The following is a 13275-nucleotide window of genomic DNA, read 5'->3' on the forward strand; positions in this document are numbered from 1 at the left end:
TTAAGACTTTTATTATGATTTTTTTCGGCCGGTCACGGACATTGACATGAGCTGTTTCCTATTTGTGTCACATGTAAAGAGAGCCGGTTCAGTCAGGAAGGAAAACACTTATTGAGGGCAACAGTGTGTATTTCATCGAGGCATCATAATGTAAGTAGATCTGAGAAAATCTTATTTTTTTACGCTCCTTCCAACTTCTCTTAGTTTTTGGAGTGATCAGGTGTGTAATTTTGAAGACGTGCATGACAGCTTCAAAAACGCAGCATCTGGAGCTGTTGTGGTTTGTTTGTCTATGGTCGCTGTCCACTCTTCAAGTGTAACGTGCGACAGAACGGGTTCCTTTCCATGTCACTGTTCATGCGTTTGACAGTGTTCATGGTAAATGATGTTGTACAGCAGTCTCACGTGTGACTGAGAATTAATTAAAAGAATGAGCAGGCACAACTTAACTGTCATCGACGTCGTTTGATTTTAGGGCACTGCTGTGAGGTTGGTATGTTTGGCCGAGCAACACATTTTCGTTGGAGAAGGTTTGTTTTTTTTTTTTTTTTTCTTGGTGCTTTTTTAAATATATATATATATATATATATATATATATATATATATATATATATATATATATATATATATATATATATATATATATATATATATTAAACAATTCATCAAATGACTAGAATTACATTTGCGAGTCAAAGCTGAAGTGTGTCATTTCTGGACTCCACTGGTGTCACTGAATTTCACTGCAAATGTGATGAATGTTGTCAAACAGTCACCCGTCTGCTATTGGTTGGCCAAAGAGTTAACCCCGCCCCAGACTCACGCTATTGGCCGAGTCCTGTCAAATGAGATACAAATTTAGTAGTCTAATATAAATGTATGCTCGTTTACGTTTAAAAGCTTATAGGTTGAAGGAACAAAGCATCATTTACCTTACATTATCAACAAGCAACCATTGCTGTAATATTTATATTGTGATTTTATATCAGAGTAGATTTATATTTTACAAAGCAGTTACTTTTGCTGGAAATTCAAACCCAAAACGACTTTTTCTGTAATATTGTAGCTTTAATACTTTAAAATTATAATTATTATTATTATTTATTGAATTGATTTATTTTCCTTTTTTCAAGCTTGATGGCTGGAAACTAAAGCACAAGATGATTCATAAGCAATTTTTAAAGGGGTCATATGACGTTGTTAAAAAGAACGTTGTGTATTTGGTGTAATACAATGTGTTTATTTGCTTTAAGGTTTGAAAAAAACATTATTTTCCACATAATGTACATTATTGTTGCTCCTCTATGCCCACTTGTCGATTTTTACAAAGCTCATCGTTCTGAAAAGCAAGGTGTATGCTGATTGGCCAGCTATCCAGTGCGTTGTGATTGGCTGAATGCCTCAAGCGTGTGATGGAAATGTTATTCCCCTCACCATACTGTGATGCCGTCTCTCGCCACGACGAGACAAAACCAATAAAACCCATTACAAATGAGGCAATTGTTTCATCCAGTGGGGACATAATTACATATTATAATGACTTATACTGTCTTTTTATGCGTTGTGTTGCATATCGCGCTGCGTAAAAATAAAACCCTGTGTGCATTTGTGATCAGAGAAACGACAAACAACAAGCACACCTTTACACTGCGTATGAATCATCAGTGGCAAATTCTTTAAATATAAAAAATGTACTTACAGGCTGTGAATCAGAAACACCAGACTGTCCTTGCAAAGTTGGAATTGTCCCACTTTTTAGAAACAACCTTTGTGCACAGAAGCATTTTAAGAAAACAGGTTCAGGAAACAGTCTTCTTCCTCCGTAAAATGCGCTGCACACATCTGAATATTTGGGTTGAACTGTTCTGGAACAGTGTTGTAAATACAACTTAACCACTGATTTCTAGTCGTGTCCTCTTTTGGAAGGCCAAACAAAGTAGTTTCGCTTTCACAATGAAACACACAGCGACTCCACAACATGGCGGCGGCAGTAACAGAGAGAATAAAAATCATGCCTTCTTTCTTTGCATAAACATTTGGGCGGCATTATGCAAATCTTCCCACATTGTGATGTAGACATGTGGGGGTGTGTGAGAATGAGCTGTTTTAGGAGGGCTTGGTTGACTCTTAACTTTTATAAAGAATATCTCTTTGGATTTGAGACTTTACAGATCTTCTTTATGCACCAAGACTTTGAAACACTCCAAAGAGAAAGGAAAAATTGAAATCACATCATATGACCTCTTTAAATCTTACACATGTATCGAAAGTGATTAGTCCGGTCATTTCAATAAGTTTAATCCATTCATGAAGGTCCGTGTTGCTTTAGAACCCGCAAAAATCATTGCTTTTTTTCTCATTCGTTCATTCATTTATTTTAGAAGACCAAGAGTTCCTGTGGCTGTCTGGTATGCTGAAACAAGCAGCAATGTTTTGATAGCACCACAAAATCCTAGTGTTTTTGTTTTCTTAAACCTGGATAGGAAAAGTGTTCTAATGTCATAAAAATGACACACTTCAGCTTTAATGCCATTTTAATGCAACAGTCTGCTATTGAGAGTTTGTGTCTTTCGTACCCAGGTCTGCCCTTTGGCAGACTGTTGCCTTGCTCAGCTCATCTGCCACTGGGAGAGGCTAACAGTGAAGCAGCATGTCCAGTGTGAATGAGTCCTGTCTGTTTGAGAACGGGTCCTTCAGCTTCCTCTCTTGCTTGGTTCATGTGTGGGAAGCAGGGCTCGGGCAGCTCGAAGACTACCTCAGTTTCTTGGAATATCTGATCTGGGTATTCACACCTCTAGCCATAGTCTTCATCCTGCCTTTTCTCATAGTCATCCTCCTCTATCTGTCCATACTCTTCCTCCATGTGTACAAACGTAAGAACCAGTTGAGGGAAGCTTATTCCAATAACCTGTGGGATGGTGCGAGAAAAACTCTGGCAACCCTATGGGATGGACATGGAGCTATTTGGCACGGTATGTAATGGATTTGCTTTTTCCTTTATCTGCATTTATTTAAGATCTGGATTTTTATCTTGTTTAAATTAAACTTCTTTGCTCTGGGATTTTTCAGGGTGCTCACATACTTTGCATCCACTGTGCTGTTAATTAGATTTTTAAGTGATAGACAGGAATAGTCAAATCATAATTAAAAAGTGATGTCTAAAGACATGATGCAAGATTTGACATTCTGCATGTGTATTATCAGGCTATAGATGTTTTTTTTTTCACCCCATCCATAAGCCATCTTTTCCTTTGACAGCACAATCAATGATAGTTTGATGTTCCTGCTGATTTGGTGCTGAATTCATTTTATTATTATTATTATTATCAATGTTGAAAACAGCTTAATATTTTTTGTTGAAACAGCAATACATTTTTCTTACTTTGATAAACAGAAAGTTCAAAAATATTTCTTAGAACTATAAATCATTGTAACATTATAGATGTCCTTACTGTCACTTTTGGACCATAATTTAAGTTTGCATTTTCAAATATTAATTTCCATGTTATTTCATGAAAGGTCTTGCGATGTGTCATACTTCACAAAAAAGGTGAATAATTTCCCTCTGATTAATTAAGGTATGTATTTTGTGACAGGTTATGAAATCCATGGTTTAGAAAAGATTCCAGATGAAGGACCTGCTCTTATAGTCTACTATCATGGAGCTATTCCTATAGACTACTATTATTTCTTGGCAAGTGTTATCATTCAAAAGGGAAGAACTTGTCATTCGGTGGCTGATCATATTCTGTTCAAGGTCCCAGGTAAAAACAAATTTCATACTGGTGAATTAAGTGATCAATCAGCCTCCTTTTGCCCATGACAGAGTCATTACTCAGTACCTAATTTCACTGTGATTAACTGAATTTTGGGACAAAATTAGTTTAGCAACAGTTTCACTTTGTTCTTAACACAAATGATTTATTTCTAACCTTAAACATAAATATGTATCTTTTCAAGAAGCACTGACTAACTTCTGTCAAGGCATTGTGCTCATATTGTCTGTATAATGACCACGACAGGGTTTAAGCTCCTCTTGGAGGTGTTTAGTGTGATCCACGGGCCGCAGGAGGAGTGTGTGAAGGCCCTGCAGAACGGCCACCTCCTGGGCATCTCTCCTGGAGGAGTTCGGGAGGCCCTGTTCAGCGACGAGACATACCCTCTGCTTTGGGGCAAACGCAGAGGATTTGCACAAGTGGCCATTGACTCTAAAGTGGTAAGTGACTGTCCCTCTTCTTCTACTCCTTTCATACAAACCGGTTTTATTGTACTAAGAGTCTGTTTTGTCCCTATAGCCAGTTATACCCATGTTTACTCGAAACCTGAGGGAGGGATTTCGCTCTCTTGGAACATTAAGTGAGTCATGGACAAAAAAACCCTGAACTTTCACACAGTTGTAAATGGCAATCTGAATAGAATATGAAAGAGCTCAATGATTCAATCTTTAATTCATCTGGAAATTCATTCAGGATTTTACCGCTGGGTGTATGAGAGGTTTCGTCTACCGATAGCACCCATTTATGGAGGATTTCCAGTCAAATTTCGCACCTACTTGGGTGACCCCATTCCATACGACCCCAAACTCAATGCAGCTGAGTTGGCTGAAAAGGTAGGACTCCAGAAGTTTTGTTTTTATAACTCTGTAGTCCTGTAAAGGACTGACTTTTTGTTCGTTTGCTGAGCTGGTGTTTTGCAAATTAAAAAAAATAAAATACAAGAGGTTTTACCCTCTACACCGTCCTGACAAGTCCTGACCTACTGTTGACTACACAACATACTCCAGCACCATTTGTTTACACCGTCCCCTAAGGGAAGGTTCCACCAAAGAGTGGTGATCGCCATTCATCATATATGCAGGTGTACACCGTGAGAGAATGCTTGTATAATAAAGGACACTCCAAATCGGTATGAATGAATAATGTCTGGTGTACAAGGTTTTTTTTTTTTAAGAAAAATGTAGTTAATAAGAACAGTAGACACATCTAATCACATTCTACCACCAGAGAATAACAACCTTCTTTAAAACTTTTGTTGTTGTTGTTTTCAGAATGGATATGGGAGACCTAGGATGTAGGTCTTTAAACTTTTTGGACATTTTTATTATTATTTTTAATAAACGTGGGCTCTGTCTTACATGTGCCTAATGAATAGAATTATGGCCCATTTGCAGAACAGTGTCAGCAAATACAACTAGCGCACTGTAAATAGACAGTGAAGATGTCACGTGTTCAATTCATGCCTCTGTTGAGTCAGGATTTGTCGTATTTAGTGTATTTTCTTCAATCGAACCCATCTGTTCAGGTGCAACAGGCAGTTCAAGCACTTATCGACAAACACCAGAAGATACCTGGAAACATCCTCCGAGCTCTTCTAGAGCGATTCCAAAGGGAACACAAAGAAGATTAGCACACTTGCCTTCTCTCAGACTGAACAAACAAATATGCTTCAAGCATAATTCAACTGAATACTAGAGATTTTATAATATTGTTACATTAAAAGATTAGCAACTACGTTACTGACACTAGTGGGAGTATCAGCATACACTGCAGTGTTGCATATCAAATTATGGTGCGTGTCTTTGTAACGTGTGGTTACGTGTAGTCTTGTGCATTTCAAAGTGGGTGTGTTTAAGTTTTTTTATTTTTTATTTTTTTGCTTTTATTCAAAGCACCACTGCCAAAATAGTTTCCACAAAGCCTTTGGTTAGTTTTTCTTTTTCTTTGTTTGTTTTTTTTAAATGTCCTTTTAAAAATATTACATTCTGTCCTGGAAATCGATAATATTTATCTACCTGAAGGAAAATTTTGCATACTGTGATTTTTGGGATTTTGTAAGCACACTTAATAATAATGATGAGAGGTACATGCTTGAACATTTGTTGTTTGATGTTGATCAATATTTACAGTTTTAGTCATCTCTGTATGAACTTTCACAGGTGAACTGCTGTCTATTTAAGCATCAGTTGATATTGGTTTGCCCTCTCTCAGAGCTTATTATAATATTCTGATTATTAAAAAAAAAAAAGTATGCAATTGCTAATGATGTTATTCAGGCGACAAAGCATACAGGTTTTTCAGAATTCATTAAGATTTTGTAACATTCCTGAAATGTATTGATTTACTAATTCATTACATAAAGGCTGTTGAATCTAATCAATTGTGAAATTTGATCAGTGTGGAAATAATGGCTGTTAATGTATGATTTTATAAAAGATTTTGTTATTCACAATACAGCTGAATATTCCTATGGATTTGGTGTTGGTAAAACAGTTTTAATGCACTCTTGTGCTTAGTAAACCACTCTCCCATGATCCTCTGGGAGACAATGTCTTGTGTGTGACAAATATCAAATGTCAGCATGAGTGCAGTCTTCGTCACCCTGTCATGTGATCTCCGTGCACATTCGGTGCGTTTGGTGTATGATATACAAATGCACCAGTGTTGCTATTTATAAATCTGTTTGGTATTAACTTACAGCATCTGTGCATCCATTGTAAATCCCCCCCCCCCCCCCCCCCCCCCCCCCCCCCCCCCCCCCCCCCCCCCCCCCCCCCCCCCCAAAAAAAAAAAAATCACTTGGGAAAAAAAATAAAAAATATTTTTTGGAAGAAAATCTTTATTATTCATGATCTCTCGTTGCATTATACATGTGCTCCTAATTTTCTTTCAGCCTTCTCCAGGAGTCTCTTCTAATTAAGGTGAAAAACCTTAAATCATACGAGGTGTGAGAATACATATTCAAACAAACTAACCACAAAACCTTGCATTTGTAACAGACTGGTTCTGAAAAAGCAGCATTGCTCATCACAAGTGTTTTTTTCAACCTTGAAATAGTTAGACATTCTAAAATTTCAAATGCTCCCTATTCACACATCAACGGCAAAATCCAAAAGAAGATTGCAAGTCTAACAAAATGACCACAGTGTACTTTATTAAATGAATTTGGTACTTTGTGTTGCATTAGAATCAAATAAAAATTTACAAAAATCCAATATGTACAAAAATTTAACTTTCATTTTGTGTTTACTCTTCAATTTACAATGAAATCAGATAACAGATTTAATGCATTTTACGCACTTCAGACTTTCATCACATAATACAACTGACTTAAGAGACCAATAATAAAGTTTTTTTGTTTTTTGCTTTTTTTTTAATGTCATTTAATACATCACATACACCACACTAGTTTTTATCTGTATTATGTCATATGTAACTGCCGATCTCTAGTCAATAGACACCCTTCACGACCAGGACTCAGAAAGGAATGTTCTTTTACACATGTACATTTGCATACATTTATTTACAGTTAAATAGCCTTTTGCAAGTCACTATGGAACTTCCGTTGTAACTGAAATACCAGTAAAGTCTGTACATCATTTCTGAATGCCACCGAGTTCATTTACTGTGCTTGTACTAATATCGTGCTTTATAAATTACCACCAGTTATCGTTTATCTAAATTTCATTTATGGCATTCTAGTTTATCTAGGTATCTATGTCTACATGTAAGGGAGTATCATCAATTTGTTTATTCAACAAAAGAAAGCTTCTCCTATGAATAATAAAAAAAATTGCCACTTTTCATTTCAGCTCTCCGAGTCATCCGGTGTTTGCCAACTGATTCAAAATGCTTACAATCTTGTAACAGCACCGCCCGTGACCCCTGACTGTCTGGGTCGTCATTTTGATTGTTTGTCTGCATATGCAATTTCATTTCAGTCTGCTTTCTTTGTGTCCGCTTGCAGTATAAGTATGCTAATCAATAATGCAACGTCGTCATACTAGCATGACAGCAACCGGAGCATCATGTGCATGACTAAAACTAAACCAGAATAAACAAACAGAAAATGCCACTTACGAATAATGAATCCCCAAAAAGTCGGGTGTCATTTAAAAAAATAAATAAAAACAGAATCAGCTTGCATGAATTGAATGTTCTCTTGCTGTGAATTGTTGTAAAATATGTCCTGCTTTTGAACTCGGCTCTACTGATATACCGGCAATAAACAGAACAGTCTCCAACTCCTCTGCTCATACACGGGGACTCCATCTCAATAAATTCCTTCATATCAGCCACAACAACAACTATAGAGCCGGAGAGTGGTCTGTTTAAAATACCGCTTTGAGGTAGGTTACAGGTATGAATTAAGTTTTTCCAGTGCGAAGAAATGGTTGACTATGATATCTCTAGGTTCATTGATAAAACCCTAATAGAAAAATAGAACTAGAAGTGCAAAACAAAGACATATAGTGTAGCTGTAACGTTATGATTAGCTTAAAAGTTTTCACTGTTGGTCTTCCGTCACCACCATGTTAAGAGGTAGGACTACGTATGCAATTCTGACCTCATAATTTTTAATCAAAACGTCATACTTTAACTGATCAGCTGATCAGAGTTCTTTCTTGTGACCTGTGCGGGACCCCTCCAATCATTTTGATTTTAATAGTATTACATTAATAATCTGGCATGTGTGGGGAATATGGCATCAAAACAGGCTATTCAGCATCTCCAAACATCAGCACAGCCTTTTGTGTAAAGACCTTGATTCATTCTGCATGTGCTGAATGCATCGCATTGCATTGAGAGTTTAAAATTCATGTCATATTTCAACATTAAAAAATTGAGGCCTCGCAATTGATAAATGGCTGAATAATGAATGTCACCAAAACTCACTGACAGCCAGTGTTGTAGGTTGTTTCTCTTCGTCAAATGAACCAAATGGCAGTGTGCAGTATGCTAGGGGTATCACTGAAACAAAAATACCACAGTATTTATGGGAAAGCTAAAAAAGCAAAAGAAAGCTTCTCCTATGAATAATAAAAAAAATGGCCACTTTTCATTTCAGCTCTCCGAGTCATTCGATGTTTGCCAACTGATTCAAAATGCTCACAATCTTGTAAATGAACCAAATGGCAGTGTGCAGTATGCTAGGGGTATCACTGAAACAAAAATACCACAGTATTTATGGGAAAGCTAAAAAAGAATGTAGGATGCTTTTGAAAATGATGGATATGCAATATCGCAGAGGTGTGCGATACATTGCTCGTCTTCCTTTAAAAATGGTCTTGTGTAGGTGGTGTGGCAATTTAAATCTGAAAGTTGCCTAATTGGTGTGCTAACACAAGTTTTTTTGTGCTCTGACTACAGGGGACTCTTTTAGACGGCTGTGTGGAAAATTTTGCCAAAAAGACAAAGAATCATCATCATCCATCACACAGAGAAATGAAAGTATAAGACACAATGCTGACAAGATAGGATAGTAGCAAAATAGCTAAAATATACAGGTCTACGTTTCACTGTGGTACTGGTTATAAATTCATACGATCTCATCTAAATCTTTGTGTGTCTGTGTGTGTGTGTGTGTGTGTGTGTGTGTGTGTGTGTTCTATTTTAGTTTTATTTTTTTAGTTGCAACACAATTAGGATCTTCATCTGCAAGTGTGCAGATCGCTGCAGGGTAAAACAACTATGCTGTCAGTTCACTTACCACCGATGGTAGGACGTTTCAACACCTCAGGAGTGTTTTAAACTACAATAAAACTCAAATTACTGTTCAGATATGACCAACTGAAGCAAAACGAATTAAACTGTCCTATATCAGTCATCTCCAAACAGTTAAATGGCATTTAGCAAAATAATGTGCACCTTAAGATCAACCATTTTGTAAGACACATGTTTAAAATCCATCAAAAACCCAAAAAGAAAACCAAAATAAACGGAGCATAAAAAAAGTTACACGTAAAACATTTTTCACGCATTTTGAAAATCGCAAACTATCCACAACAGGCACATCTAGCTTCTGTTGCAGTAAAATTTCACCTTGTCTCTCGATGCAAGTGAAACAACAACCGAAGAAATCCTTCATTGTTCTGAGACTCCTTCCTGTGACAAGTTTTGTGCTTGTTTTCTATTATATTTTATTTTTTTATTTTCTGCCCTCACTTCCATGTCTCCATAAATGCCTTCGAATATTCAACATAAAGACACAAAGAAGCACTTGCAACTGAACGGAAAATTTAAATCCAAAACTTTCATATATAAAGGATGCTCTTGGCTGATTTAAAGATACAGTGCTCTTTTAGGCAGATGTGATTTGTTGAACCATGAGGCCCGGAACGTCATTCGGAGCACATTAGCAAGTCTGCAATCTGTCGCAGACTACTTATCCCTGACACTTTGATTTGTAGACTGTGAGTTGGCAATTGAAGAGTCTCATGGAGAGAGTCTTGACTGCACTGCAGAGTTTGGAATAGTACGCTTCGCCGGCTTTCCGGATGTGTTGAGATGCTGAAGAGTCACCCCGTTTATTGTCTATATGTGCGCCTTAAACTCATTTTACTGTACTGGTATAGCACACAAAACACAGACACACCAAAACCTGACCCAGCCTATAAGAACACTGTATCTTTAACCTAGAAGATGAAGCGATTCCAGGTTCTGTCGGGTACAGTTTGGCGGACACTGTGTGAACTGTGATGGTCTTTGCCCCCCACTCTGCTGTGAACCAAACGGATCCTTGTCAGCCCACAGGGGTGAGGTGAATGAGGCCGGATCGCCCAAGGGAGCTCCCAGGAGGTGTTTTCTTGGCCTACTGTCTTCTCCTGAAGAAGAAAACGAGTGTGTGTTCTCCCTGTTTTGTCGTCCCAAGTGTCTTGGACTCTTGTGATGATCACATACTTTCTTTTCTCATCTTTTTTCTTTGTACAGGATTCAAGTAGATGGTTGAAATGCTGCCCTGTTTATATATACAGTTTGTGGTCGAGCCAGAGTTCAGCATGGAGTCAGTGTGAGCGGAGCATTTGGCACTGGTACAGAACTGCTGATTAAACACTACTGATAGGTTACAGCACCCTAAACAAGGACGTCTCGAGGCTAATCAGCAATTTCTTTTATTTGTGTACCATCGATGTGATATTTGGACCACTGTTTCTCCAGTGCGGTGGGTAGTCTGTTTGTTTAAATGCCTTTTGTGTGCACTGGATGCTTGGTTTCAAAGGGAAAGGCCTTTGTTTTGCATTTGCTGCTAGAGACAAGCTATAAAGTGTTCTGGATGTCCTCTTGCAGTTTGGAGATATTGGTTTGAGGACGATCAACTCTGGGAATGAAGGTCTGTACAACACTCAGGAGGACCGAGGGGTTTGTGGTCTATATCAGCCAGTGCAATGACTTTTAGAATCCCAGATATTCCCTGACAAGACAGAAGTAAGAAAAAATAAAAAGCAACGAGAGAACGGTTTAAAAAAGATTATTTCATTGGTCCACAAATATGTTGTGCCTATGTTTGTCCATGACAATCAACATCATGGCTAGATGCTATGTATGCAAGAAACGTTATTGCCACAGTCCTGCTGTTTATTCAAGAGGACAGTTATGTGTTCATGTTTGTGTGTTTCCACAGCGCAGGCTATAAGGTGGTCTCGTATTCCAGACGCTCTTGAATCAATGTGTCGTCTTTATATTGGAGGCGTGGCGGGGTCGGAGAGGAGTCGATGGCCAGGATGGCCTTACGTATACTCCTGTCCAGTACGTGCCTCTCCCAGGCAGGGTAGCGGTTCCTGCACAAGTCTATTTTAATAACTGTCTCCTCCAGTCGCGGGGCACGGGAGGAAGGAGTAGAGGGTGCGGTGGGCCGCACCTGAAAGACAGGCACACAACCATCCCGCTCGCTGTACTTGGCCTCGCGGTCAGCATCCCTGGCTAGCGTGCCTCCGCGGTTGGAGCGCAGGGAGTTGGTGGCGCCCTCAGGGGGCAGCGTGAAGTTAGCGGTAGGGTCTTCGAGCTGGACCAGGCTGGCCGAGCGGCCAAAGCGTGGCCCGTTGGGATGGAAGAAAGTGTAGTACATGAGCATGAAAACAATGCCAGTGAAGAAGCTAGAGAAAATGACGCACAGGGCGGGCACGGCAAAGGCGTCTGTGCTGAGGGGTGAGCGGTACAGGTACCACAGCGTGCTCAGGGCCGTGTTCTCCAACAGGATCATGAAGTAGTAGATGAAGAGACGGCAGCGGGTGCGTCCCTCCTTCACGTTGAACCAACTGAAGATGTAGATGATTCCCACCACCATGTCAAAGACGATCTCCTCCCACTTGGTGATGCAGAATTCGGTCTCGCAGTGAACAATCCAGAAGGTCATGATGCACCAGTGCAGCACGATGAAGATGCCGAAGTAGAGCTGAAACACGGAGGCGAAGAGAGCAAAGGTCACTACGCGAGCGGCGATGGTGAAGAAGTGCCAACAGAACTGGATGATGACGGCAAGGTAGCTGATGGGCTTCTTGTCATCGCGGGAATCACGCAAGGCTTTCTGGTAGGAGGCCAGAGCCCAGGCCAGTGACACCAGAGAAGCAGCTGCTGTAATCCCTGAAATAAAAGGAGAGAAGTGTCGATTATAGCTGAACATCACAATACTGTCCCCCTGTCAGTGAACCCAAGAAATATGAGCACATAGAAAACTACACACACTATTTATGTGCAGTATGTTAAGAAAATGTGCAATTATTTAGTGTGTTCTTTAACTGAAACGTGTCAGCTCCTATAATCCAAGTTATGAAACAAAAAAATAATTCCCTGTATGGGTTTTTGTTTTTTATATTTAAAAGATATGACATTGTTAAGTAATATCACACAAGCAAGAGTGCCGTTTTCCTGAATATTAGCGCATAGTGTGATCACGAATGTGATATTAACTTTATCCAACAGTTAAAAAAACATGAAACATTAATGTTTTTTTTTTCTGTTACACCAACGAAAATAGTTACAAACAATGCCAGAGCAGAACATATGTGCTTCTCAGGGCAAAACTACAGCGCTTTGTTCCTGAATGAAGGTTTCTGAACAATTCAGTCAATGATTCAATAATCCATTCATAAAGACAGTCACTTGCTTCCTTTCTAAATTAATCACCCATTTTGGAGAAATCATTTGAATGAATGATTTAATGAATCACCCATTAATCACTCATTAAGACAGGATCTTACCACCTTCTATTGGCGATTTTAGTGTCATATTTCTTTATTTATGACAGGCCTAAATCAGCCAAGGTACCAGCATAAAAACTAAAAACACTAAGCAAAATATTGTTTAATTATCATAATCGAAAAAAAAAAAAATATTGAGACATATTTTTTTTGTCAATATCGCACAGCTCTTTCTTACCATGTCTTTTTTTTTAATTGTCATTTTTTAAATGTATTTATTTATTTGTTTTTATTTATTTACTTATTTATTTTTGTATATATTTTACTCTTACCCAGGCCCAGATTTTTTTAAGTTCTCAAAC

The 13275-nt window shown here is 38.5% G+C and overlaps 2 protein-coding genes across 2 annotated transcripts in view; one reads left to right on the forward strand and one right to left on the reverse strand.

The window, feature by feature from the left end:
* The first annotated feature begins 47 nt into the window (after window positions 1–47).
* On the forward strand, window positions 48–6508 carry LOC109067020 (transmembrane protein 68-like). Its single transcript, XM_042774185.1, has 8 exons — window positions 48–150; window positions 476–530; window positions 2581–2972; window positions 3597–3764; window positions 4023–4216; window positions 4296–4356; window positions 4470–4609; window positions 5302–6508. Exons 3-8 carry the CDS (start codon window positions 2651–2653, stop codon window positions 5404–5406), a joined length of 990 nt encoding a protein of 329 aa, XP_042630119.1. The 5' UTR covers window positions 48–150; window positions 476–530; window positions 2581–2650; the 3' UTR covers window positions 5407–6508.
* Window positions 6509–6595: 87 nt separating this feature from the next.
* Window positions 6596–13275, reverse strand: part of LOC109067001 (XK-related protein 4-like) — a 48359-nt gene continuing 41679 nt past the window's right edge. Inside the window, exon 3 of the mRNA XM_042774197.1 lies at window positions 6596–12356. Within this exon, the coding sequence (XP_042630131.1) occupies window positions 11404–12356 (953 nt within the window). The 3' untranslated portion in view covers window positions 6596–11403. The remainder of the gene's footprint in view (window positions 12357–13275) is intronic.

This window comes from Cyprinus carpio, chromosome A2, assembly GCF_018340385.1.
Source record: "Cyprinus carpio isolate SPL01 chromosome A2, ASM1834038v1, whole genome shotgun sequence".
Classification (NCBI taxonomy): domain Eukaryota; kingdom Metazoa; phylum Chordata; class Actinopteri; order Cypriniformes; family Cyprinidae; genus Cyprinus; species Cyprinus carpio.